This window comes from Meles meles, chromosome 7, assembly GCF_922984935.1.
Source record: "Meles meles chromosome 7, mMelMel3.1 paternal haplotype, whole genome shotgun sequence".
In the NCBI taxonomy this organism is placed as follows: Eukaryota; Metazoa; Chordata; class Mammalia; order Carnivora; family Mustelidae; genus Meles; species Meles meles.
In genome coordinates, this window is record NC_060072.1 from 149575513 (window position 1) to 149601771 (window position 26259).

General features: G+C 50.3%; 1 protein-coding gene across 5 annotated transcripts in view; it reads left to right on the plus strand.

Annotated features, from left to right (window-relative positions):
• The window catches only part of LARP4B (La ribonucleoprotein 4B), a 91702-nt gene that overhangs the window by 36118 nt on the left and 29325 nt on the right, over window positions 1-26259 (plus strand). For all 5 annotated transcript variants that reach the window (XM_046013964.1, XM_046013967.1, XM_046013965.1 and 2 more), the window contains 4 exons: window positions 9994-10144; window positions 10527-10667; window positions 22971-23049; window positions 24544-24680. In XM_046013964.1, coding sequence (XP_045869920.1) covers window positions 9994-10144; window positions 10527-10667; window positions 22971-23049; window positions 24544-24680 — 508 coding nt within the window. The remainder of the gene's footprint in view (window positions 1-9993; window positions 10145-10526; window positions 10668-22970; window positions 23050-24543; window positions 24681-26259) is intronic.

The window sequence follows — 26259 nt, forward strand, 5'->3', positions numbered from 1 at the left end:
GTTTGAGAGCAAATCCCGACTCTGCGCCATTCACTACAAACACTGCCGTGGGTGTCCCTCGTGGACACTGTTCCGGCGTCATGCCTTGCAGGTACTCCTCTGTACCTGCATTCTTGGTTCTCAGAGCCAGAAGGGAGCTGCAGCTCTCGCTGCCTGTACGCTCTAAAGAACAGTCTTCATTGTTGTTTCTTCTTGGGGAACAAACACGCTAACTCCTTGGGTTGCCGTCATCCCACCGCATGTAATTCAGAGAATGTGGAAACAGTGTGGGAAACACAGGAGTCTGGAATGTCTTGTTCTGGCTGGGGTAACAATTGTAGGGGTTTTTTTTTAATTGAATTTATGAGAATAGGAAAAATACTACGAAAATTATGTATTGTTCTTCTGAGGCGTTGGCTTCTACGTGGCGTTTGGTCTCTAGTGCGTGGAGGAGGATGGCCGCTTGGCAGGGCCTGTTGTAGTTCGGGTTTTGGATTTGAGTGGCAGGGGCATGTGACTGCTGTGCAAGGGGTTATTTTTGGTGTCTGGGTGTCGGCCTCTCGTCAGAAGTCACAGCAAGTTAGCGTGAGATGCGCTTGGGGAGGCTCCGAAAGCGGCAGGCATGGTTGTGTGAGCTTTTCGACTTTGGAACATGGGTTGTTGCTTCAGCAAAGAAGCAAGCAGTGACAGTGACAGCGAAGAAGCTGGCCTGTTGCCGGAATCTGTGGAGGAGGCGGGGTCAGGGCACCAGATAAGTAAAGCTTTGTCTTCATTATTTGATACCCTTGAAGGCGAGGAGCTGCCCGGTGTCGGACATGGAGGCGGCGGGGCGGCTGCCGGAGCCGCTCTGTGGCTGAGGGCTTCCGTGAGGCCGGGGCCCCCGCGGGGGCTGGGGCTGTCGTCAGACTCCGTGTCCCCTCCCGTGCCCCAGTTCCTGCCTAGGTCTGAAAGCTTCGAGGAGAGAGAGACGAGTTCAGAAGCTGTTGCTCTTGAGCACGGTTGTGGCCGTGTCTCGGTCACTCGCCGTGTGAGCTCTGTTGGGGAACGGGGTTTCTCTGAAGACGTTCGTCCCAAAGGTGACGAGGCTCTGTCTTCTGGCCAGGGCGTGCAGGGAGGCACCCTCGTAGGGAGCCGTCTCGGCCATCCCCCAGCCGCTCGCATCAACGCCCTCACCGAGCACTCCGGGCCGGTAAACGTTCAGCTCCGAAGTGACAGCAGCTCTTCAGGCCGGTCTGGCAGGGGGGTGACGGGCAGACACCCTGTTTGCGGTGGTCACCAGGCACACGGGGCTTGGAGGGAGAGCAAGTTGTACAGCATTTGTGGTGTAGATCCTGACGGCCTGGGCCTCGCGGAGGAGCTGTGTGCCCCCGTGTGTGGCGCAGCTGCCGGGGAAGACAGTTGCTCAGCTGTCACCTCTGAGGGACTTCGCAGAGGGGCCTGGCCGCAGGGGAAGGCTGCACAAGGCCCAGGACAGTTAGCTGCCCCGCAGGAAGAGCGGTCCCCACGGGGCATGCCCAGCCCAAATGAAAGGAAGGACGTTTTTAAGGAAAGTACTAAACCTGGTTTGGAGCTAACGACTGTGTCTTTAAGGGCTCACGCTTACACCGCGGTCCCTCAGGACCGCACAGAAAGCAGCGCAGTACGTACTGCGGGCACAGTCCCCGCACTTAACCGGAACGGGGGCACTAGCTCGCCGGGACGTGTGTGCGCCCCCCCGGAGGGAAGTGAGAACTGTAGTCTAGAACAGGTAAGTCCCACTGGTGACTCGCACGTTGATTCGCTAACCCACCCTTCCGAAACGGAGAGAAATGGTGCGTCTGGGACTGTAGCAGCGAGCGTAGGCCAGGGCTTCAACTCTGAAAAGGAAAGAGAAGATAATTCTTTGAGACCACTGAAAGACAGTGATCATTTCTGCTTTGATGTTAGCGGGCCAGAAGGTACTCTCCTTCCCCGGAGTCTAGATAGGATTCATCCGAGTTGGGAAAGGTGTGTCCCTTGCCTGAGCCTTAGAAACCAGCGTCTTCCCGTTTGTGCCAGTTTCCGAGAAGGAGCCCGTAGCGGACCCGGTGATGTGGGACCGGCCCGACTGCTGGGGCCAGCCGTGGCCGGGGGTCAGCAGACCAGTGTCTGCAGCCTGAAACCTAGAAGCGTCCAGCCTGTAAACAAAGCACACTTGTCTTCGCAATCTGAAAGTAGTTCATCTTACCCAGATAAGGATAAAATGAGCAGTTTTGAAGAAGAGGGTCATGGACAGAGGGCTTTCGAATGGGGACCTTCACAGCAGGTGGCGGACCCGTGTGCAGACCCTGGGGCCAGCCCGGCCCAAGCACAGGTCTGCGATGTAACTGCTGCACCGTGCACGACGGGCGCGGAGGGAGCGTTCCCCAGAGCGGGCGCCCCGGAACTCGGAAGCTCCCAGGAAGTGCCCCCAGATGGCAAGTCTCTCGACGGCTCTGGCTGTTTTCAGGGTAGCTTTATCTCTGCGTTTGCTTTCGCCGGCGCAGAAGAAGGTGAAACTGGCCTGCGTGTTAAAACGGAAGATGAGATGTGCGTGAACAGTGCGGTGAGTGACCGGCCAGGGTCAGGAAGTGCCGGAAAAGAGTCACTGAAGGCCAGTCGAAGAGAGACCCGTGAGGATGACAGAGGAGATGTGAAGTCAGACTGGGAACTCACCTCCCGCCCGGAGACCGGTGCAACACCCCACGGGGTGGCTCGTGGTCCGGCAGCCTCCACAGCGCGGTCTGGTGGCAGCAGCCGCCGCTCTCAGCAGGGCGACGTGGCCGGCGCACTGAGCGCCGGCCGCCGGGAGGGTCCCGGTCGCGCTCCGCCTCTGAGCCTGGGCTCGAGTTCGGGTGAGCAGAGGTCACAGGTAGGAGAGACAGACTCTGTTAACAGCCGTGGAAAGGCAGGACTGCAGCAGGTTTCCTCAGACTCAGCTGAGGAGCGCGCAGATGCCTTAGGGGGTGGTGCAACGGGGATCAGCACGCAGGCAACAGCAGGTCAGGGAGAGGAGAGGGACAGCATCCACGTGTGCGGGGTGAACACACATGCACGCCACATCAGGCAAAGTCATGCCAGACCCGTGCCGAATGGCCCTGCGTGGAACAGCGGAGTGGATTTTGTGGGAGGTCCACAGGTGACTCTCAGAGAAATGGAACTGGGGGAGACTCTTGAGGGATGTTCCCGTGTGGCCCAAGTGGACGGATGCACGGCCCCTCCTCACGAGGTGCTGCAGGTGGTTCCCGTCATCGCAGGGGACAGTGCGGAAATAGCAGCACCACACGGCGGGGCCCGTGTCTTCCCGCTCACAGAAGATGCTGTAAACACACCTGCGAATCCTGCAGGAGGGGACTTGCTCAGCTTCCCAGGGCCGTGGTGCTCCCCGTTTCTGAATGAACCCACCTGTTACCCCGTGGGAGGGTTTGCAAGCGCGACGTTTTCTGAAGGACTGGCCGATGGCTGCCCGGAGCATCCAGAGGACTGCGCATGGGCTCGTGCCATCGGGAACGAGGCCTTGGAAGAGGAGCAGGTGCCCAGCGAGGGTCTGCACAGGAGGCCGCCGGCCGTAGAGGTCGCTCTGTTCTGGCTGGAGAAGCCCCCCTACCGGCTACCAGTGGCAGAAGAGGCTGTTCTTTGGGGATGGCCGAATAGAGGTGGACAGTTAGTAAGTATGTTTATCGGTTTTTATTATTGGGGAATGCTGGTGCTTCACTTTGATTGCTTTTAACTTCCATGAAGTTTTATTCTAAATAATAGACAGTCATTTGAATGTTTATGTCAGGCCGTGAGTTCTTGTAGCATCAGCTTAACCGTTTCCCACCTGGGGACTGTGACTCAGTTTACCGTGTGATATATTTGGGCCAGTGTTTGTGTGCTGGCTGTCGTTAGCACGTGTCTGGCGGTCAGACCCAGCTCGGTGCAGACCTCAGCGGTGTGGGTGCGGCGGCTGCTCCTCAGGGCTGCCCTGTCCCGCCTGACCCCCTTGTCAGAGCGGAGCAAGCGTTTGTCCTGTGGCATTTTAAAGTCCTTTCACAGAGGCCACGCTCGGACAGTAGAGAAGACTCAAAAGCTGTGCTTTCTGCTACACGTTTGCTGCTTTGCCCTGGCTTGGAAGTCTGCCTCCTGTCCGGAGAAGCCCCTGCAGGCCTTGGCCACAGGGTGCTGGGGTGCTGCTCCTTGGAGAGGCCGCACGTGCTGCCGCAGCTGGCGGTCAGTGGAGCGGCTTCTCGGCAGCCCGCCACGAGCCTGAACATCCGCCAGACGTGCAGCCCGCCCTGCGCTTCACGGTCCTTCTGGACATGCGTGACGGAAGGGCAAACTTCTAACAGCGGAATCTCGTTGGCTCAACCGGCAGTTTGTTTTGTTTATAAATTCAGTTTATTTAAGCTATAAACTGAGATGCCTGGGTGGCTCAGTGGGTTAAATAAGCCTCTGCCTTCGGCTCAGGTCATGATCTCAGGGTCCCGGGATTGAGTCCCACACTGGCCTTCCTGCTCAGTGGGGAGCCTGCTTCCCCCTCTGTCTGCAGCTCCCCCTGCTTCTGTGCTCGCTCGCTCTCTCACACACACAAATAAGTAAAAAATCTTACAACTAAAAAACAGTTCACCCATTTTCCCAGCCCCCCGCCACAGCCGCCAGATTTGTTCTACGAGAACAGTTCATTTGTTCGTTTTTAAATTCCACACAGCAGTGAGATCACAGGGTGTCTCTGACTTGTTTCCTTCAGCAGAGCACCCTGGCAGTTCTCTGTGCATCCTTGCAGGCAGCAGGACTTCACTGGTTTCCTTTACGACCGAGTAATGTTCCGTCGCATAGACGCCACATGGGCTTTACCCGGCAGCGCGCTCTGCGGTGGCTTCCATATCTGTAAATAATGTTGCAGGGAACACCCGGTGCGGATACTTTTTTCCAAATCAGTATTTTTGTTTTCTTCAGGTAAACATCTAGAAGTGGGACTGCTGGATCGTACAGGTTTCTCCTTCCAGGTTTTTTTTTTTTTTTTTTTTAAGATTTTATGTATTTATTTGACAGACAGAGATCACAAGTCGGCAGAGAGGCAGGCAGAGAGAGAGGAGGAAGCAGGCTCCCCGCTGAGCAGAGAGCCTGATGCGGGGCTCGATCCCAGGACCCTGCGATCATGACCTGAGCCGAAGGCAGAGGCTTAACCCACTGAGCCACCCAGGCGCCCATTACTTTCAGTTTTTTGAGGAGCCTCCATACTGTTTTCCAGAGTGGCTGCCGCAGTCTGTGGTCCCCCAACAGTGCACGGCCTCCCTTGTCAGCAGCCTCACCAGCACTTCTTGTTTCTTACCTTTTTGATGATAGTTTATTTACCTTTTTTTAATTTTTATTTTATTTATTTATTTATAAATAAAGGTTTTATTTATTTATTTGGCAGAGAGAGAGCTCAAGTAGGCAGAGAGGCAGGCACAGAAAGGGGGGAGCAGGCTTCCCACGGAGCAGAGAGCCTGATATGGGGCTCGCTCCCAGGACCCTGAGATCATGACCTGAGCCAAAAGCAGAGGCCCAAACCACTGAGCCACCCAGGCACCCTATTTACCTTTTTTTTTTTTAAAGGATTTTATTTATTCGAGAGGAGAAAGTGCACGCACGCAGGTGAGCACACAGGAGCGGAGAGGGGAGGGTCAGAGGCAGAGGGAGGGACATAAGCAGATTCCCCTCTGAGCAGGGAGCCTGACATGGCGCTGGATCCCAGGACCCTGGACTCAGGATCCAAGCTGAAGGCAGGCGCTTAACCGACTCAGCCACCCAGGTGCCCCATGATAGTTTATTACTAGTGATTTTTGTTGCATTAAGCAAGAAAAATGATTGATGGTAGTAAGGAGATAGAGGCGGTTCAAATGTTATATGTCAGTTACATGAGCATCAGTAACATAGGGAATTACCCATTAATCTCTTTTCCATTCCCACATTTGGGACTTTTGCCAAAAGGAGTTACATTCAAGTTAATTGCTTTTGTTTCTTAAATAGTCGTGGAGGCAGAACATAACAGAATTAGGCCTTTAAGTGACATGCACGGAACTGTTTGTGTAGCGGGGGTGAGGACCAGTCCTCTGCCAGTCTGTACGGGGCTCATCCGTGTAGCGCACACACGGGCCCTGGCGCTCCCTTCACGCCAGATGTGCAGGTCCTTTTCGATTGACGTAGGCCTGCGTGGTGCTCTCGTGTGAGCACGTTTAATGCAGGTGTTTTCTTTTCACCACTTCATTTCTCAGAGCACTTGTCCGGACGTTGTTTCCCACCGGTCCTAGGCAGTGGCTCTTACTGCATTTTGCAGATGAAGAACCGGAGGTAACGGACGCTTGAGAAGCCAGTGGACTGCGCCGAATAATTCCGCTTCTTGGGCGGCAGTAGTCCATGCTAACTTGAAATAAAACATTTGAAAGTTTCCTTTCTCCACTGTCTCACCTACTTTATATTCCCCAGCTCCCTTGTCCGCTTCTCTGATACTAGTTACTGATTCCTACTCAGTAACGTGTCAGTGGGACCATTCTTTCTCGTGTCCAGAAGAGATTCATGAATTGTTAGGTTTTGTGTTTTTGTTTTCTTCTTTTTTTTTAATGGAGCCTACTGTTGGGGAGTAGAATTTCTTTAGAGTGTTAGAATTTATTTATTGATTTATTATTATTATTATTATTTTTAAAGATTTTATTTCTTTGAGAGAGAGAGAGAGAGCGCATGAGAAGGGGGGGTCGTCAGAGGGAGAAGCAGACTCCCTGCCAAGCAGGGAGCCTGATGCGGGACTCAATCCCAGGACTCCAGGATCATGACCTTAGCCGAAGGCAGTTGCTTAACCAATTGAGCCACCAGGTGCCCTTGATTTATTACTTTTTAAGAATTTCTGGATGCTTTACTTTGAAAGAGCAGTGTTGGTCATTTATATAAAATTACTTCAGGGATGGGGCACCTGGGTGGCTCAGTGGGTTAAGGCCTCTGCCTTCGGCTCAGGTCATGATCCCAGGGTCCTGGGATTGAGCCCCGCATCCGGCTCTCTGCTCTGTGGGGAGCCTGCTTCCTCCTCTCTCCCTGCCTCTGTGCCTACTTGTGATCTCTGTCAAATAAATAAATAAAATACTCAAAAAAAAAATAAAATTACTTCAGAGCATGGCTGCTAAGGTCAGCTCACTTTTTTCTTTTTTTTTTTTTAAGATTTTATTTATTTGACAGAGGGAGATCACAAGTAGGCAGAGAGGCAGGCAGAGAGAGAGGAGGAAGCAGGCTCCCCACTGAGCAGAGAGCCCGATGCGGGGCTCAATCCCAGGACCCTGAGATCATGACCTGAGCCGAAGGCAGAAGCTTAACCCACTGAGCCACCCAGGCGCCCCGGTCAGCTCACTTTTTAATAACCACTGCTTAGCCATGAATTTTCAGTGGAAAAATAAGGTCGCCAAGCAGGTGAAACTTGAGTTGTTGATGGATGCTTGGAGTCCACATGACTTTAGGAGAAGACCCACACCTTAAAGAAATACAACAGACTAGTTATTTTTCATGTGAATTATGAGAAGGTAATGAGTTTTTGGTAATGTTTTTGCTGATGTTAGAACAGTTTTCTAATTACTGTCTTCGTGGACATGTTACTTAAGCTCTCTCTGCCATGGTTTTCTTCTTTGTGACACCCTCATAGGGTTGTTGGGATTCCGCTCAGGAAGGTACGTGAATGTGCCTGGCACCTAGCAGACTCGAGGTACTTGTCATGTCATCAGCTCCTAAGTATACGTCTCCATTCTTTTATCCCTTGTCACTCAAGAGGATCACTTGAATACCGGTTAGCTGCTTAAAGTTGTGCTATGTCCCAAATTCTTTTTTTTTTTTAAAGATTTTTTATTTATTTATTTGACAGAGAGAGATCACAAGTAGATAGAGAGGCAGGCAGAGAGAGAGAGAGGGAAGCAGGCTCCCCGCTGAGCAGAGAGCCCGATGCGGGACTCGATCCCAGGACCCTGAGATCATGACCCGAGCCGAAGGCAGCGGCTTAACCCACTGTGGAGTCTTCACCACTGAAGAAGAAGTACCTTACATAAGGATAGGTTTCTTTTCAGTTCTGGCACAAAACTCTTGTTGTTCTTCGTTAAACATTCATTCCTTGAGCACCTTTCTCAGGCGCAGCTGTACTGAGGTCAGGGCTGCGAGGCACTAGCAGTACCGTGGCGAGCGGAAGGGACGGACTAGTGGGAAGGTCAAGTGTGTTGTAGCAGGGCGAGCCCTGCGCTGGCTCCGAGGCTGTTGCTTCGGGCGTTGCGTCCTAGTGTGATGGGCAGTCCGTGCAGGGGACACCCCAGAGCAGGTAGCTCCGGAAGGTGCTCAGCTCGGAAGGACCCGTTCAATGGGCGGCGGGAACTGGAGTGTGTGCCTGAGGTCAGGGGCCACTTCAGGGGATTGAATACAGAAACGTGGGAAGGCTCGATGTGTGCCTGTGCATGGTGGAGAGTCCAGTGAGGAAAAGGCCTTGATACCAGCATTGGACTGGGAAAGAGAGAGGGGAGGAGTTCAAAACAAAATGAAATAAAAAACAAAAAGCAGATGGAAACATGGAAATGCTGGGGGAGGGTAGGGGTGTCTGTGAAACATGGAGCGTCTCCCGAATCATCCTCTTTGCTCAGGAGGGCAGGGGTGGGGTCTGCTTGCTCACCGTTTTATCCGGACTGCTGAGCGCCGGGGAGGCGCTCCGTGAGCGTGTCGGGCGCGCTTCCTGGAGAGGTGGGCGGAAGAGAGAGAAGCGCTGCGCTGAAAATGCGCTGGATGCTTCGGTGTCCCGTCGGAAGGGAGGAGAACCGGAGATTCCGAGGTGTGATACTCCGGAGAAGGGGAGCCTCGCTTGCTGCCCTGTCACTTTATAAGGAGAAGCCCAGACAGGCCTCATTAGGCCTCTGGTTCTGGTGGGGGGTGGTCGGTTCCCTCACTTCATAGGTGTGAGCGAAGTGCGTACTGTCGTCTAACCACAAGGCCTCTCGTGTCCGTGTCAGTTTTGGTTCTCACTGCAAGCCTTTGTCACCCCAGCCAGGGGGACTCTGTCTTCTGAAGATTGTTAATGCACACGTGTCCTCGAAGGCGGGTCATGGTATTTCCTGACCCTTGTCACGTCTGGGGACAGTGCTGCGTAACATCTGCCCTTGGCCTCAGGCAGGGAGGCTGCTCCCAGTTCAGGGCTCCTGCCTGACATTCCCCGAGGGCTCCTGGGACTAGCACCCTTGTGGCTCTCCTAGGAAACTCCCGACTGTGCATGGTGGTATCAGGGCTTGTGTTACATGCGCAAAGGAAGTCACTTGGCAGGTTTGCTGAGAGCATTGTGAGGACGAATCGGAGTGAGTTGGGGGAGCAGCTGCCCCAGGGACACTGATTTTCTTTAGACTCAGATATCCACTTGAGGTGTGTGAGCAAGAGAGGAAAAGTCAGGGGCTAGTTAGGTGCACCAGGGAAGAGCTCACCCATCCCCAAAGGAAATGAAGGTGTGAGCATGTGGACAGGGGGCGGGCATTCGGGACAAACAGCATGTTGGAGCAGGATGGAGACCGCGATCCCTGCACGTGAGCAGCACGGAGCCCTGGCCCGGCGGACCCATTGTGAGACCTCTGCTCTTCTGAGGGGCTAGTGTTGTCTGTCTCCTTTGCTGATGTGAATGGTGGGGATGGAAGACTTTTCTCCACCGACAGTCCGTTCCGGTGGTCAGTCTGTGAGCTGTGTCTAGGACAGAGATGACAGTTGGGTCCCCCGTTATTTCCTGAATGTCCACGAAGGCAGGTACCTCGTCTTTCACGTGCAGTTTCTGGAGAGCCTTCTGCGTATTGGGAGCTGAGGAGCCTGCTGGTGGATGAGGCTGAGCTCAGCCTGTCAACTTCTGTTCTTTGCACGATGTTTCCGCCCCAGTGGATGTGTAAATAGACTCCGCCTCTCTGGCCTAACTCTCTCACACAGCTGCGTTTCAAGTGTGAATTAGTGAGTAAAATTGTGTTTGGTTGGAATTGGGGTACAGATGTTTGTCACATTCTCCCCTAGGTGCCGACAGCCAAGGTTTCGGAGCTAAACCCTAATGCTAAAGTGTGGGGGACGCCGGTGCTGCACTTGGAAGCGGGCAGCGCGGCAGACGGCGGTGTGAGTGCCGACTGGGAGGAGCCGTCGGGCCCTTGCACGGACTGCGGCCAGGAGGGTGAGCTGTGGGCGTGACTGGGATGGCGAGAGCCTTTGCTCTCTCGGTGTTGTCTTTGTTCCCGTTTAATCCATCTTGAAGGAATTGCTGACTGGGGCACCTGGCTGGTTCAGTTAGCAGAGCGTGCAACTCTGGATCTCAGGGTTGTGAGCTGAGGCCCCACATTGGGCAGGGAGCCTACTTAAAATGAAAAAAAAAAAAAAAAAGGATTGAAAAAAGAAATTGTTAATTAAAATGTGTGTTGTGGTTATAGTACTGAAGAGCCAAGGAGTCCAAGTTACAGAAATTGAAGTAACTACAACTGTAAGCTTTTATTTTGTTTTGTTTTAAAAGAAAGTTACTCTTCTGATTTTGCCGTTTGGGATAAAATTCCTAATTACAGGATTGGATGCCAATGGTGATGGTGACAAAAGTCGTGAGAATGTGGCGCTGGCAGATTTGCAGGAGTCAGACCAAACTGCTGTGAGCACTTTGGCTCTGGATTGCTCGGAACATGAGTCTCCGCCTGAAAATAGCGAGACCGGTAAGGCTGTGTCATGAACTCATTTTTATATAGAGTGCGAGCTTTTTCATTTTGCTTTTTAAAATTTAGCTTCAGTCTTTCTCTAAACACCGTGCCTTTCATTGGTCCCTTTGATTCTCCTTGAAATTGGCTCTTAAGTGGGTATGGAGCTCTGTCAGGAAGGCGGCCCCAGGAGCGGGAGAGCTGAGCAGTTCCTGGGGGGCGGGTCTGGGTGGATTGGGAGATGCAGGAGGGGGACTGCAGGGCCAGGCATCCGGGACAGCGCAGCGAGGGACCGCCAGAGCCGGAGGCGAGACTCGGGACCTGCGGGGCTGGCTTCTTCATAAGAAGGGAGGGCACAGGGAAGGCTGTTTGCAGAAGAGAAAGAGCGGGGGGCGGGGGAAGAGAGCAGTTGTCTCAGGGCCGCGATGTGGGCCGCTGGAGAACTACCACGGGGAGACGGATGCGGACGGCTCCCCTGCGATTGTGGTGCTGCCTGCATCTGGAAGGCGAGCGTGGTGTGAAGGCCCCGCCGGTGGTGGGCTGGGATGCAGCTGCCTCGTGAGCGGTAGGATGGGGCCCTTGGAGGGGGACAGATAACCGGCCGAAGGTGGCTGACGGGATTCACGTGGACCAGAGGCACGGGGAGTGTGTCTGGTCCCCCAGGGGACGGTCCGGAGCCAGGCGCGAGTTCGAGAAGCCCCTCCTTCCCACCGTGTCGCTGCGCGAGCCTTCCCAGGAGGCGGTCTGTTAACACACGTTCTTGCACGTAGTGCGCACGCGCTTCCAGGGGACAGCGGCGTGTCCATGTTGGTGTGTCCCCTGAAAGGGCGAGCCCCGTGAACACCTTGCCTTCACCATGGCCGCTGGCACTCATCCTCCCGCCCTCTCTTCCTCCCACCTCTGCCTCTGGCACCCAGGCCTGTTCTCACTTCCCTCCATGAGCTCTCTGGCTCCGGTGTGTCTGGTCCTGACCGCATTGACGGGGGCCGAACAAAACATGCAGTGTGCGCTGCCGTCGTTTTGAGTTCGGGATCGCAAACTCCCAGCTGTGCGGCTGAGCTCCTGGACGGCCGTAGCGAGCCCTCTGTTCTCTCCTAGACCTGGCGCTCTCCTCCTCCTCCTCTTTCTTCGGGCTGTAGAGCTGTACATGACGTACAACAAACATCACGTGCTGGAAGCGGAGCCCAGCTTTTCTGTAGGTGTTACTCGCCCCGGTTTGGCGCACACGGTTGAGGGCATGATGGGGTTGATTTGCTGACTTCCACTCCCACTCTGTTCTCTGCGGCGTTCGGTAGGATGTGTTTGTCCCTGCAACGCCGTCCAGATCGTGGCATACTTGTCACCGCAGAAAGCTTCCTGGGCCCCTCCCTGCCCCGGGCAAACACTGATACAGGCTCTCTGTCACTCTGAGTTAGTTTGCATTTTCTAGAATTTTATATAAATGGATTTTTATGGCATGTGTGCTTTTTGTCAGGCTTCTTTTCCTTGGCTTACTAATTTCGAGATTCACTCATGTTGTAACATTCATAGGTCATTTCCGCAATTTCTGAGCGCAGTGTTCTGTTCCATCCTGTGCCCCAGTTGGTTTTTTGTTTGCCTGCTGGTGAATATTTGGGTGTTTTCCAGTTTGGGGTGGGGACTGTTAACCAATAAAGCTGCTATGAACACTTATAAGGCAGGACTTCGTATACATGTATGTTTTCGCTTCTCTTGGGGAAATACATGAGAACGGAATCGATGACCATCTGGTAGGTTATCCTCTGAAGAAACGGTGGAGCTGTGGTCTGTAGTGGCGCTGCTGTAAGCGCGTCCACCGTGCAGCGAGGCTCCGGCCGCGCCACCTGATGGGATCAGTCCTTTAATTTCAGCCCTTCAGAAGGTGGTTGGATCGTACTGTAGTTTTAAGTTGTTTTTCCTAATGACTGATAGTGTCAACCGTCTTTAACATACGCATTTACCATTTCGGTGAAGAGATGATCTGTTTGGGTCTTCTGCGCATTTTCCTGCTGGGTTGTGTTACCACTGAGTTTTGGGAGTTCTTTATATGTTTGTACACAAGTTTTTATCAGATTTATAATTGCGAATATATTCTTCCAGTCTGTGGCTTGTTTTTTGTTCTTCTGACATTATCTTTTGAGAATTAGAAGTTTAAATTTTATAGGTAGTCTGGTTTTGTTTTTTTTTTAAGACTTATTTACTTATTTATTTGACAGAGATCACAGGTAGGCAGAGAGGCAGGCAGAGAGAGGAGGAAGCAGGCTCCCCGCTGAGCAGAGAGCTGGATGCGGGGCTCCATCCCAGGACCCTGAGATCATGACCCGAGCCGAGGGCAGAGGCTTAACCCACTGAGCCACCCACGCACCCCAGTCTAGTTTTTTTTTTTTTAATCAGTTTTTTTTTCTTTTACGGATCTTGCTTCTGGTTTTGTATCCAAGAAATCTGTGCTTAATCCAGAGTCACGAAGGTGTTCTCCCAGAGGTTGTATAATTTTAAGTTTTACATTTTTAAGGTCTGTGGCTCATTTCAAGTTAACTGTTGGATGTAGTGTGAGGTAGAGCAGCAAAGTGTTTTTTAATCGCCATTTGCTAGAAAGATCCCCCTTTTCCATTGAGCTGTCTTTGTGTTGTCATCAGGATCATTTGTCCCTGCATGTGTCAGTGTATCTCTGGACTGTGTCTTTCCTTTCCACCGTCTGTGGAATCTGTTTTCACCACAGTGCCACACTGTTGTGATTACTGTAAGTAAGCCTTAAAAACAAGCAGTGTTAGCTTTCCAGTTTTGTTCTTTTTCAGAATTATTTTGGCTATCCTAGTTCCTCCTCTTCATTTCCATCCAGGTTACAATGACCTGGTCAGTGACTCCAGAGCGGTGAGATTTTTATTGGGATTGCATTGAAGCCATAGATCTCTTAGAGAAAAGGGCATTTTAGTGTGGTGTGCGTGAGCTGTTGCATGTCTGCACCTGGCTAGGTCTTCCTTACTGTCTCTCGGCTGTCTTTTTTACTTTTCAGTGTCCTGGTCTTCCATGTCTTCTGTACTTAAATAATTATCCTTAAGTATTTCCTATTTTTTTGGTGCCGTTGTAGGTGATTTTTTAAAAATTTAATTTGAAATTATTATATAGAAATATAGTTAATTTTTGTAAATTGATATTCTCTGGAAACATGTTAAGGTCACTTACTAGTTGTAGGAGCTTTTTGTGGATTCCATATCTTTTACATAGACAGTCATGTTATTCGTGAATACGTTCAGCTTTATTTCTTATCCAATCTGATTCCTTTTTCTTTCTTTCTTTCTCTTTGTCTTTCTGTCATTCTTTCTTTCTTTTTTTTTTTTTTTTTTTTAAAGATTTATTTATTTGACAGAGAGAAATCACAAGAGAGGCAGGCAGAGAGAGAGGAAGGGAAGCAGGCTCTCTGCTGAGCAGAGAGCCCGATGCGGGACTCGATCCCAGGACCCCGAGACCATGACCCAAGCCGAAGGCAGCGGCTTAACCCACTGAGCCACCCAGGCGCCCCTCTTTTTTTTTTTTTTTTGTCTTTCTGTCTGTCTGTCTTTGCCTCTAACTTCTTCATCTTACCTGATCTCCCTGGATAGAGCCTTCATTACAAAGGTGAACAGAGGAGTACCTGGATGACTTAGTCAGTGGAGTGTGTGGCTCTTGATACGGAGCTGTGAGTTCAAGCTCCACAGCGAGTGCAGGGATTACTTTTACAAACAGAGGTGAACAGATCGTGAGAGCCAACATGGGACTAATCGTGGGGGAGACATTGCATTTTACAGAAAGTGTAATGTTAGTTTGGTTTATGTACAGGACCTTTACCAGGTTCATGAGGTGCCCTTCTGTTATGTTTGCCGAGAGTTTATGTAAGGAGTGGTTGTTGGAATTTGTCATGCTTTTTTCTCCGTCGTGGCAATGATCATCTTTTTTCTTTTAGTCTTAGGATGATTTTTCATGTATTCAGTCCACCTTATATTCCTGGGATAAGCTTCACTGGATCATGATGTAACACACTTTTGATTAGTTGTTAGATTAGATTGGCCAGAATTTTGCATAGAATTTTTATACCTGTGTTCATGAGGGATGTTGGTCTGTAGTTTTCTTTTCATTGTATTCCCTCCTATGCAGTTTTTTTGGGGAAGAGTTTATTATTTCTTTTTTAAATGAAGAAGTGGAGCCATTTGGGCCTAGGGTTTTGTGTTACGGTAAGTTTTCAGCTGTAGTTTTTGTTTGTTTTTAAGTCGGCTCCACACCTAGCATGGAGCCCAGCACGGGGCTGAAAACCCACAACCATGAGAACAAGACCTGAGCCAAAACCCTAAGTCAGACACTCAACCGTCTGAGCCACCCAGGTGGCCCTACAGTTTGCTTTTTCATGTAGGCTACTCAGGTCTTCTGTGTCTTCCTGAGGGAGTTTTAGTGACTTGGGTCTTGTGGAGATTCATCCCCGTCATCTGAAGTGTCAACTCTGTTTCTTAGACTTGCTCCTAATGCCGTGTTGATTTCCCGTCTGTGGGATCTGCGGCCATGTCACTGAACTCCTTACTGTGATTGGCAGTTCGTGTCTCTTTTCTCCCTGTAATAAATCCGTGTAGAGGTTCGTCAGTTTTGGTGATTGTCTGAAAGAACCAGTAGTTGGTTTAGTTGTTTTTCCTCCTTGTTTTTCTCCTTCATGTGTCCTTGGTTTTCTTCTGATCTGTATGATCTACTTTCTCTTTGTTACTTGGGGTTTACTTTTTTCCCTAGTGTCTTCAGTGGAAACGGAGCTCATTGATGAGAGGCATTTCTTCTTTTCTGTGGTAGCTGTTCACGTCCATAAGTCTCCGAAGTAGGCTATTAGCACGGCCTCACAAATTCTGATATAGTGGGTGTGGTTTTAAAAAAAATGCAGTTCAAAATTATTTCTGATTTCTTTTTGAATTTTTTTTTCTTTGATCCATGGGTAATTTACAAGTCTGGTATTTAGTTTCCAAATATTTAGGGATTTTCCGGGAACGTTTCTTTTCTTGGTTTCTAATTTAATCTCCTTATAGTCATGGGACATAATTCGTATGACTTGAATCCCTTTGAATTTATTAAGATTTGTACTGTGGCCCAGAATCTGGGCCATCTTAGTACATGTTCCCTTTGCCCTTGAGAAGAATATGTATTTTGCTCTTGTTAGGGGGGTGCTCTGGGTTATCCCTTCTGGTGGTCTTCATTCGTTTGTGTAAATTTGGACCTCCTCTGGTATCCTTTTGCTTCCACCTAAAGGACTTGGATGTTTCTTGTAGTGCATTTCTGCTGTGGTGGATTGTTTCAGCCAAACCATTTTTATTTTACATTCATTTTTGCTTTGTATAGAATTCTCTGTTGTCAGATTTTTTTTTTTTTTTTTTTTTGGTCAAGCCCTTTTTCTTTATCAGTGGTCTTGGGCATTTTGATCATGATGTAACTTAAAGACATTCTTTATGTTTCTATATGTGCTGCCGAAGCGAGCACAAGACATTCTTTATGTTTCTTATGGTAGGTGTTCACTGAGTTTCTTCAGTCTGTGATTCATAAATGTTTTCACCAGACTTGGAGAAATGTTGGCTATAATATCTTCAAATGTTGCCTCTCTCCCATTGTCTCCCTGGCCGTTCCTTTCTTTCTTGATCTCTGGCTATACCTCTGTTAAGACCCTTGAAGTTGTCTCAGAGTTCACTGATCCTCTCCCCTTTTTTTCCCCAAAGATTTTATTTATTATTTATTTGACAGTCAGAGATCACAAGTAGGCAGAGAGATAGGCAGACAGAGACAGGGAGGCAGACTCCCCGCTGAGCAGAGAGCCTGATGGGGCACTCGATTCCAGGACCCTGAGACCATGACCTGAGCCGAAGGCAGAGGCTTTAACCCACTGAGCCACCCAGGTCCCCCTCTCCTTTTTTTTTTTTTTCAAATACATATTTTTACAGATTTTATTTATTTTTTGACAGACAGTGTGATAGCACCAGTCAGAGGAGGGGCAAAGGGAGAGGGAGAAGCAGACTCCCCGCTGATCAGGGAGTCCGACAGGGCACTCTGTCCCAGGACCCTGAGATCATGACCTGAGCCGAAGGCAGAGGCTGAACCCACTGAACCACCCAGGCGCCCCATCCTCTGTCCTTTTTAAAAATTCTTATTTCTTGGTTTCATTTTGGAAAGTTTCTGGTATATCTATCTTCAAGCTCATTAATCTTCTGTAATGTCTAATCTGTTGTTAATTCCATCAAGTGTATTTTTCCTATCAGGCATTGTAGTTTTCATTTGTAGAAGTCTGATTTGGGTCTTTTAAATATTTTTCATGTCTCTACCTAACTTTTGAAGCATGTGGACAGTTGGCATGATAATTATCTTGGTCAGTGTTAACACCTGTGTCGCTGTTCTGGCTAGGTCGCTGTTAGTTAATGGGTGACTTTTCCTGCTTGACATTCATGGTAATTTTTGGTTGGGTGCTTGGTATTTTTGTATTTCTTTAAATAGTTTGATTATTGTTCCGGGATGCATCTAACTGACATGGAAATAGTTTGATCCTTTTTAAATCTTGTTTTAAGATTTGTTAGGCAGGAGTGGAGTGCTGCTTCGGAGCCAGTTACTTCCAGCCCCCGAGGCAAGACCCCATGCTCTGTGTAGCTGTGGTGTTCTGGTCCAGCCCTGTGTGAGGGAGGGATGCATGCTGCTTCTCGTCCTTTTGGGTCATTCTTCCCCACTTCCCGGGATCGCATCACACCCATGCTGTGACAGGGCTGCCTGCTTGTGAGGCCCTCCTGGTGTGGCCTGTCCTGGCACCCTCTTCTGTGCCTCCTCGCGCAGCATGCCCACTGGCTTCTTGGCTTCCCGTCCCACTTGCAGAGCCCGGGCTTGGGAAAGTTGTAGGTCTCATATCTCTTAGGGACCAGTGTTCCTACATTGGAAAACTTCTTTCATTTACTCTGTTTTGTTTTTCCATTCAGAAATATTTATTCAGAACCCATGTACCCTGTTTACTTGGGATGCATCAGTGAGTGTAGCTGACAAGAGCCCCTGCTATATGTGAGCTTACCTCTGTTTGGCAGAGAGAGACAATTACTACTACACATACTAAGCTTGTGATAGGTAGGGTAAGAGGATGGGAACTACAATAGAAAAGACAAAAGCGTAAGGAAACAGTATAAGAAAAATGGGATAAGGTTACAATTTTTTCTAGCTTTATTGAGGTATAATTGACAAGTAAAATTTGAATATGTTTACAGTATCCAACATTGATCATTTGATATTATGTAGTCACTGTGAAATGATTACCATAATCAAGCTAATTAACACATCTATTAACTCACAGAGTGTTTTTGTTTTTCTGGTTTCGGTGTGCTGAGAACATTGTACGATCTGCTCTCCTATCAGGCTTGCAGCGTGTGATACAGTATTGTTGACTGTAGTCAGCGTGCTGTACCTAAGATCCCCAGAACCTCACTGAGCTGGTGACTGAATCATATCCTGTGACCAGCACGTCCCCGTTGTCCCCACTCTCCAGCCATGGGTCCGTCCTTTGGTTGAATGGTTTGGACTTTGTAGATTCCACATACAGGTGAGATCATGTAGTTTTTCCCTTTCTCTGACTTCTGTCACTTAGCGTAGTGCCTCAATGCTCACGTCGTCTCAAATGGCAGGATTCTTCCTTTTTTATAGCTATTGTATGTCCCAGTGTGTGTATACATCACATCTTCTTCATCCGCGCATCCGCGGTCAGCCGCCGGGGTGGTCCTTGGTCTCGGCTCCTGTGAGCAGAGCCGCAGTGAGCACGGGTGCGCATGTGGGACTTGATCCCAAGACCCTGAGATCGTGACCTGAGCCGAAGGCAGACGCTTAACCGACTGAGCCCCCCAGGCGCCCCCTTTGCCCATTTTAAAATCAGGTTTTTGTTTTGCTCTTAAGTGTGAATACATTTCTTATATGTTTTGGATATAGCCCCTTATCAGATAAATATAGATACTGTAAATACTTTCTCCCATTCCATAGGCAACCTTTTCATTTTGTCAGTGGCTTCCTTTGCTATGCAAAAGCTTTTGGTTTGATGCGGTCCCACTTGTTTGTTTTGTTTCTGTTGCCTGTGCTTTGGGTGTAGGTCTAAAAAGTTGTTGCCAAGACCAGTGTTGAGGGGCTTTTCTCCCACATTTTCTTCTAGGAGTTCTACAGTTTTGGGTGTTACGTGCATCTTTAACCCATTTTGAGTTGATTTTGGTCTACTTCACAACAACGTGACATCTTATGTGAGATAAAGGTTCAGTTTCATTCTTTTGCATGTGGCTGTCCAATTTTCCTAACACCACTCATTGAAGACACTTTTTCCCCATTAAATATTCTTGTCAGCCTTGTTGAAAATCAGTTGACTGTATATGTGTGGGTTTATTTCTGGACTCTCTTCACTGATTGTGTCTTTTTTAATTCTCATACCAACCTGTTTTGATTACTTTGTAGTGTAATTTGAAGTCCCCTTTGTCCTTTCTTGAGATTGCTTTGGCTATTCAGGGTCTTTGTGGTTTCATACGAATTTTAGGATTGTTTGGTCTGTTTCTTTGAAAAATGCCATTGGAATTTTGGGTTGGATTGCATTGAATCTGTGGATTGCTTTGGGAGTGTGGACATTCTAATGATGATGTTGCAGTCCGTAAGTGCAGACTATCTTTCCACTTATTTGTGTCTTACTCCGTTTCTTTCGTCAGCGTCTGTAGCTCTCAGGGTACAGGTCTTTCACTTGGTTGAATTCATTTGTGGGTATTTTTTGTTCTTTCTGATGCAGTTGTGAATGGGTTTGTTTTCTTGATCTCTTTTTCAGGTTGTTGGTGTTCATACGCAGACTGGCACATGGTGCCCGTCACTCACATAGACTTCCCCACTTGTCTTCATTCTTGGTTCTTATTGTCCCTCTAAGGGGCTGTAGTCATATGACCCGTCTCTGCATTTTTTTGAGTCTTCGCTCCACACGGCTGACGCTGCTGTGGAAGTGCTGTGTTGAGTTCTTAGGTTTATCCTTGTGTTTCTGTTTGGTTCTTTCCTGTGGTTTCTGTTCCATTGCTAAACGTCTTACTTTGTTTCTGCATCATTTTCCTGATTGCATTCAGTTGTCTGTGTGTGTTCTCTTGGATTTCCCTGAGTCTCTTTAAGGTGATTGTTTTGAGTCCATCTGTGTTTCATTGGCATCAGTTACTAGAGCCTTGTTAGTTTCCATTGGTGGTGCCATACGTGCCCGATTCTTGTAGCCGCGCGTTGATGCTGTGCATTTGAAGGAGCAAACACCTCTTCTGTCTTTACAGACTGGTTTTGTCTGGCAAGGACATTCTCCTGTGGGTTTGGGCTGATGGCGTTCCCTCTGCTTTCACAGTCAGGATGGGTCGGAGCTGGGTCACGAGGCTGCTGCTGGGTCTGCAGTGGAGTTAGGGGGCTTGTTAGCAGGCTGTGGGTCTCGCCTGGTCCCTGGGCGCGTCTCCGGGTGGGCAGAACTGCTTGTGGACTGTGATGCAGCTGGGGAAGCTGAAGCCAAGTCCCAGGTGCACTTCAGGACCCTGAGGCCGGCTGGCCTGTCTCGGGACACTGACTGCACCCATTTTCCTTTGGGACCCTTGGCCAGCAGACCTGCTCAGGGACGAGCCGGAAGGTGGCTGGAGCCCACTTCCAGGACCCACGTAGTACTTGAGAGTGACCGAGTACGCTAACTGGACTGCCGCCCAGCGGGACTGGAGCTGGGTCGTCGGCCATTGTGGGGTCCAAAGCCAGGACTGAGGTCTGTGCGCCTATGACCTGGGGCTCGGGTGGGCAAGGCCCCTTCTTGGCAGAGATGCTGGGGACTGGACCAAGTCAAACAAGGCTATAGCTGGGGCCTCCGGCAAGTCAGCTGCCTGCATGCAGGGCCCGCTTTCTCCGACGGCTCTGCTTAGCCTTGGACCACATCCGGGTCTCAGTCTGCTCCCTGGGTGCCACAGCTGCCACAGGACACTTTCGTCTGAGGATGGACGCTGGATCCTTGCCGAGGGGAGCGTGCGCGGGGACCTCCTCTTCTGTCATCTTGCAGCTGGCACCCGCCTCCATTCCCAGCTGTGTGCTGGTTGCTCTCTCTCTCACCGAGAAGCAGATGACCTCACGACTGTGTCTTAATTGTGAGGACTGGCGCTGTCAGAAGAGTCCTTTACACCCCGACACCTGTCTGTCTCACATCCTGTGTGACCCCTCTGCCCGTGTGTTGACAAGGGACCCTGCCTCAGCTGCGTGAGGCGTCTTCCACATAGCTCTGTCCTCGCTTCCGTTACATGAGACCGCCTTCGATATCCTGTCTTCCCCCACCAGCACTCTCCAGAAGCATCGTCTGCATCAGCTGCCTCTATGTGCTTGCCTCCCATGCGCCCTCAAGCCCCGTCCGGGTGGACTGTTGCCCCAGCCTCATGACCAGCACCGCCTTTCTCCAGGCCTCCAGTGATGGGGTGCTGCCAGGCCGAGTGGGGAACCCATGTCCTCCCTCATCTGGCCTTGCTGTGTCCTGTTTCCTGCTGACTCCATGTCCCGTCACCCTGGCCTTGTCCTCTCAGTTTTCCTTAGGAGATCGGCAAGCCCAGGGGGGTCAGTCCTAGACCTCAGCTCTTCCTGTGTTTGTGGCTCAAGTCGTATCCTTCACCTAGAATAGTCCCAAATACTAGTTTGTCCTTGATTGTTGCACTGGCGTCCGAACTAGGCTCTTTGCTTCTTGGGCCTTCACTGTCCATCTTCAGCACAGAGCAGAGAAATTGCTCCAAGACGTCCGTTGGCTTCCTGTCACATTTAGGTTAGAATTCTCATGTCCTCAGCCTCCCTCCCTGCCTCTGTGGCCTCATTCCTCATGTGTTCCCCTGTGCACCTGGGGGAACTGCCTGCTAGGGGTTGCGTTCCCTCGGATCCCGGCCAGGCCTGCCGTCCCCTCTGCCCTGCTCTCCCCGCGCCTGTGGTATTCTCGGTGTCCAGTTGCCCCTGACTTGATGTCGAATGTTTATTTATTCAGGTGCGCATTGCCTCTCCCTCCAGGAGCGGAGTTTGACGCCTTTAGGCTGAGGAAACAGCGTTGCAAGAGTGCCTGGCGTGCGGGAGACAGTAGATGTCTGAAATCTGTGGTGGGATATGAGTTTAAGTGAGTGCCCAGGAAGGCCTTTCTGGACAAAGGAATGACATTAGATTGTGTTTCAAGGGCCTTTTGTAATTTCCAGCCTCGTCAAGTCCATTGGTTTTATTTTGTTGGTTGTGGGTTTTTTTGCTTTGTTTTATTGTTTGCTTTTGCTGTTTGGGGGTGGATTTTGGTAAAGTTCGACATGAAACAGGCACGAGCTCTCTGTTCTTATTTGTTAATAAATGCCCTATTTTTCCCTTATTTTTTGTTGGTCTTTGACTTGTAAAATTTAAGTGTTTCTTCTCAGAAAATTCCACGTATAGGATTACGCAGATCTACACAGAAGTGTATGAAAAACTTGTTAGTTTTTTGTGTTTCCGTGCCTCTGATACCCTGGCAACCTAAAAATAGGGTCGTCGCCTGCTGTGCAGAGTCCGGAGGAGGGGAGCAGGGACCTCACCCCAAACTCCAGTATGAAAATCCTGCTGTCACAGTGGGTGGCTGCTGACGGTGCCCACTGGTCCGTGACCAGTGCCTCGTGGCAAACACACTTAAATGTCTCCCCCTGTACCATCTGGCATCTTGGGAGAAGTCTCCGCTACAAGCTGGTGCTGGCTTCTGTCTGCTCGTGAGGGCCGCTTACGTGGTACCCTCCCATCCGACCTCTGAAGCACAGCGCTTGCCGCCTGCAGCTTTGACTGCATGGACGTTAGAGCACGTTCGTAAGGCTCTGGTGTAGACACTGCGTCGCCCTTATGGCCCGTGAGCTTAGGATCCCCAGCCTTTATTGTTCTGGCCTGTGTTTATCTTTTTCTTTGCTTTTATTCTTTCCTTTATATTTTGTTATTGTTTAAGTATCTGTGTTCTTGTAAGCTACCTGGAAGTCCTTTTTGAATTGAGACAAGGTATTAAAGAAACTTAACACTTTTTTTACGGGGTGGAGGGGCAGGGAAGAAGGACCTCTGCACTTGGCTAATAAGTCTTACTCCTCAGGTTAACTGCTGTTTTGGTTTAGGGGAGAGGGGATTTTAAGTCTTTTGCCTCTGATTTCCTTTTCTTAGTAGGTGAAGTAGTGGTTTTCTTACTGTCTGTGCACAGATGTGTAGATGTGTAGATGAGTTAATATGTATATTGAAAACAGGAGAATCACTGTGCTGAATCATCTGCTTGGTAAATTTTAAACCATTTTTCCTGAGTTGATCATTTCTTTTATATAGGAGGAAATGAGTCTCAGCCAGAAAGCCAGGAGGACCCCCGAGAAGTACTTAAAAAGACGTTGGAATTCTGCTTATCTAGGTAAGGCTGCCGATGGCTTTTCTAGTGCCTGCGCTCTCGGGTGCCGTGCGCTGACTGTTACGTCTGGGTGTGACACTGTGCACGAGGGGCAGGGAGCTGTTGATCTCTGCACAGGGCGTGGGGAATATGGAGGAGTGAAAGCCTTTGACGGGGAGAACTGAACCGAATCAGCTAGGCCGGTGTTTCCCACGGTTCTCCCCATATTCATCGTGATGATCATGACCCGGGTTGCTTTTTGAAATTCAGAGTCCTGGACACGACCCCCCGTCCCCAGTCCTGTGGAGTCAGACTCTGGGGTGGGGCCTCACAGAGACACTCTTGAGCACAGCGAAGTTGGAGCAGATTTCCTGTTCTGGTTCCCCCAGTACCCATGCTCTGCCGTGGCAACTCGTTCTGGATGTGCCACTTGTCGTTTCTCTTGTGCCTTTGTCCCGAGTGCTGCCTTTTCTATTGATGTGCGGAGCGGGACTTTTAAAGTTCCATGTGGCAGAAACCTACATACAGGAAGATGGGATTGGGTTCGGTGTAGTTTTCTTTGCGAGGATAACTGACGGGCCGTGTGTAAGGTTTTCTGTCCGCAATGGTGCTGTTTCAGGTGTTTCTCTGGGGTTACCTTCGGACTTCCACGGAGCCTCTGGGAAGGGCCGCTGTGGAGACTGTGGGGCTGTGTGGAGGGGAGAGGCGGGGCGGGTGCCCCAGCTTGCCTTCCTGGCCCAGCCCTCCCCAGTCAGGGCCCTGGCCCACGGCCCCTGCATCCGCTGTGCAGGGGGGAGCTGCCGCTCGGAGGCCACGAGGTGGGAGCCGCGTCTGCATCCCGCACAGCTCCCTCTGTCCCTCCTGCGCTGCTTGGCTGGCGGGGCTGGAGCAGTGTTGCCGTCTGCGGACCTTGGAGACGGTCCTCTGCCTTCCCCAGGACCAGTGTGTCTGCGTTGAAGTGTTCTGAGCACGTTGTCCTGTTCACGGAGACTTCTTACTAGAAGCCTCACCAGAGGCCCAAACCCCCGAGCGGCCAGCGCCTGCAGCCTGCCTGCTGTGACCCCGCGGGCTGTGAGATCGGTCCCGGGTCCTTCTCTGCTTTCGGCTGCTCACGTTCCAGAGGGCTTGGCGGGCGCAGCAGGCACTTGGGCACCGGCCTTTCCTGGCCTGTCTGTAGCTTTCTTAGCTTTCTGTTCTTTCAGCTGGATTTTCTTACCTAAAAAACTGTATGTGTGTTTTTAATTAGCTACTCAACACTTTTTAGAACAAAGATAAGCTATAAATACATTTTTAATGGATTATCCACTCATTTATTGTGATTGTAAAAGGTGCACTATACTTCTGCTCTCTCTGCCTCCCCAGATGTCTTTAAAATTTTTCCCTAAGGTCCGAGAGAGGATGCGGCACAGTTGGGGTTGGAGCTCTCATCTGGCTCTGAAGCCGTACCACGCTCGCCCCCCCTTTGGAAGCGTCCCTTTAGAGAAGGAGGCATTAAAAGCTCTTGTCTTCTTTCTGCAGGGAGAACCTGGCCAGCGACATGTACCTTATATCGCAGATGGACAGTGATCAGTATGTGCCAATCACCACGGTAGCTAACCTGGACCACATCAAGAAGCTCAGCACTGACATGAACTTGATTGTGGAGGTGCTGAGGTGTAAGTAAACGGCGGTCTGGGTGGGTGAGAATGTGGTCTCGCCAGGTACTTGATGGCAAGTTGGGTCTTCCTTGAGCTTCCTGGCTGCTCCGGCCGGTGCCCTGTCTGGCGGGGGCCGTTGGTGGGCTCAGAAACGCATCTCACTGGGAGTGCGCCCAGGAAAGGCTGGCGCAGAGGCGGAGGGCCGCTGGGGCTGCTGACAGATGTGGGGAAGGATCGGCACTAGAGGCCGGTTGCATTGGCATACTAGCAACAAGAAGGGCTTTAAATTCAAATTCCGGTTCAAGTTTGGGTGAAATGGGACTGTTTTCTTTAAAAGGATATTGTGAGTGAAGTTGTTTCTTGGACCTCTGACCACATCAGAGCAAAGTTTAATACCTCGGAGACCGGCAGGGGTTCAGGGAATGTGGGCTTCTAGGCTGTGGTTTGCTGGTGCAGGCGTCTACAGCCCAGCCACTTGGTCGTGTGTTTCTGAAGACACCATCTGCCTGAGGTTAGAGCCGACGTCCAGGGCCCTGTGCTGTGCGTGCGTGTGCCGCTTGGCTGGGTCAGCGTGGGCCTCGGCATACGGCTTCGAGACCACCGCCGCCCGGCGATTTTGGAGGGCCTCCGTGCTGCCTCTCCCCCTCCCTGCCGCCGGGATAGCTTCTCTGGGGGTGGGTTTTAAATTCAGTGCACGGTATATTGGATATCTTCTCAAATGGGATTGTTTTCAATTATAGAAAGTCACTTTCTGCAATAGGACTGCAAGTACCAGATGATTTATTTCTGTAGTCTCCCTTCTCAGGGCTGCTCTGACTCCTTCACAAAGAACAGTGTGCAGTGTGTCCCCTTGCCCCAACTATTTCTAAATGAGGGGACATCCGTCATGCCAGAACTGAAACCCCATTTCCCTTTGTCACCGCTGTGACTCTCCGTCACTGAGGCAGCAGTGTTTTCCACACTCTCCCCAGCATGACTGACAGGTAGTGATGACTTTTTCTCGTGTGCATTCGACCTCACAGAAGAGGAGGGGAACATCTTATCTTAAAACTTGGTTAGGTTTCTATTCGCAAATGAAAGTTCTCTGCTTCCTGTTCCTAGATAGATTTTGTAAGGTCATTAAATCATTTGAACAGATAGTGAAGAAACGAGTAAGCATCATCTCTGAAGTTTGAATTCTGAAAATTATAACCACTGTTTCCCAAGATAGGTTATGCTTTCCAGTGTGGCTTTGTTTTTGACATTCCGTTCAGAACAGAAGTCTGTTTGATGGATCGGGTTGAGTTTGGTCCTGTCTGGCGCACTTAAATAAATGCCAGTGGCTTTCCTAACCTAAAAGCACTTTACTCAGTTCACGGTCTTTGGTCATTATCAGGAGTCCCAGATGTAGTTATTTCTTCTAGGCGTTCCTTGGAAACTCGGCTGCCCCGTGGATGATTCCTGGTTGACGCTGGCAGGAGTCATTCCTGCAGAGCATGAGGCGGTTGGATTGCCCTGTGTGGTTGCTGCAGGGAGGCTGTTTCTCTCCGTTGACCCACAGCCCCACCGCCCTCTCCGCCCTTCTTCTGCCCTCCTTGCTGAGGGGGGAGGGTCTGGA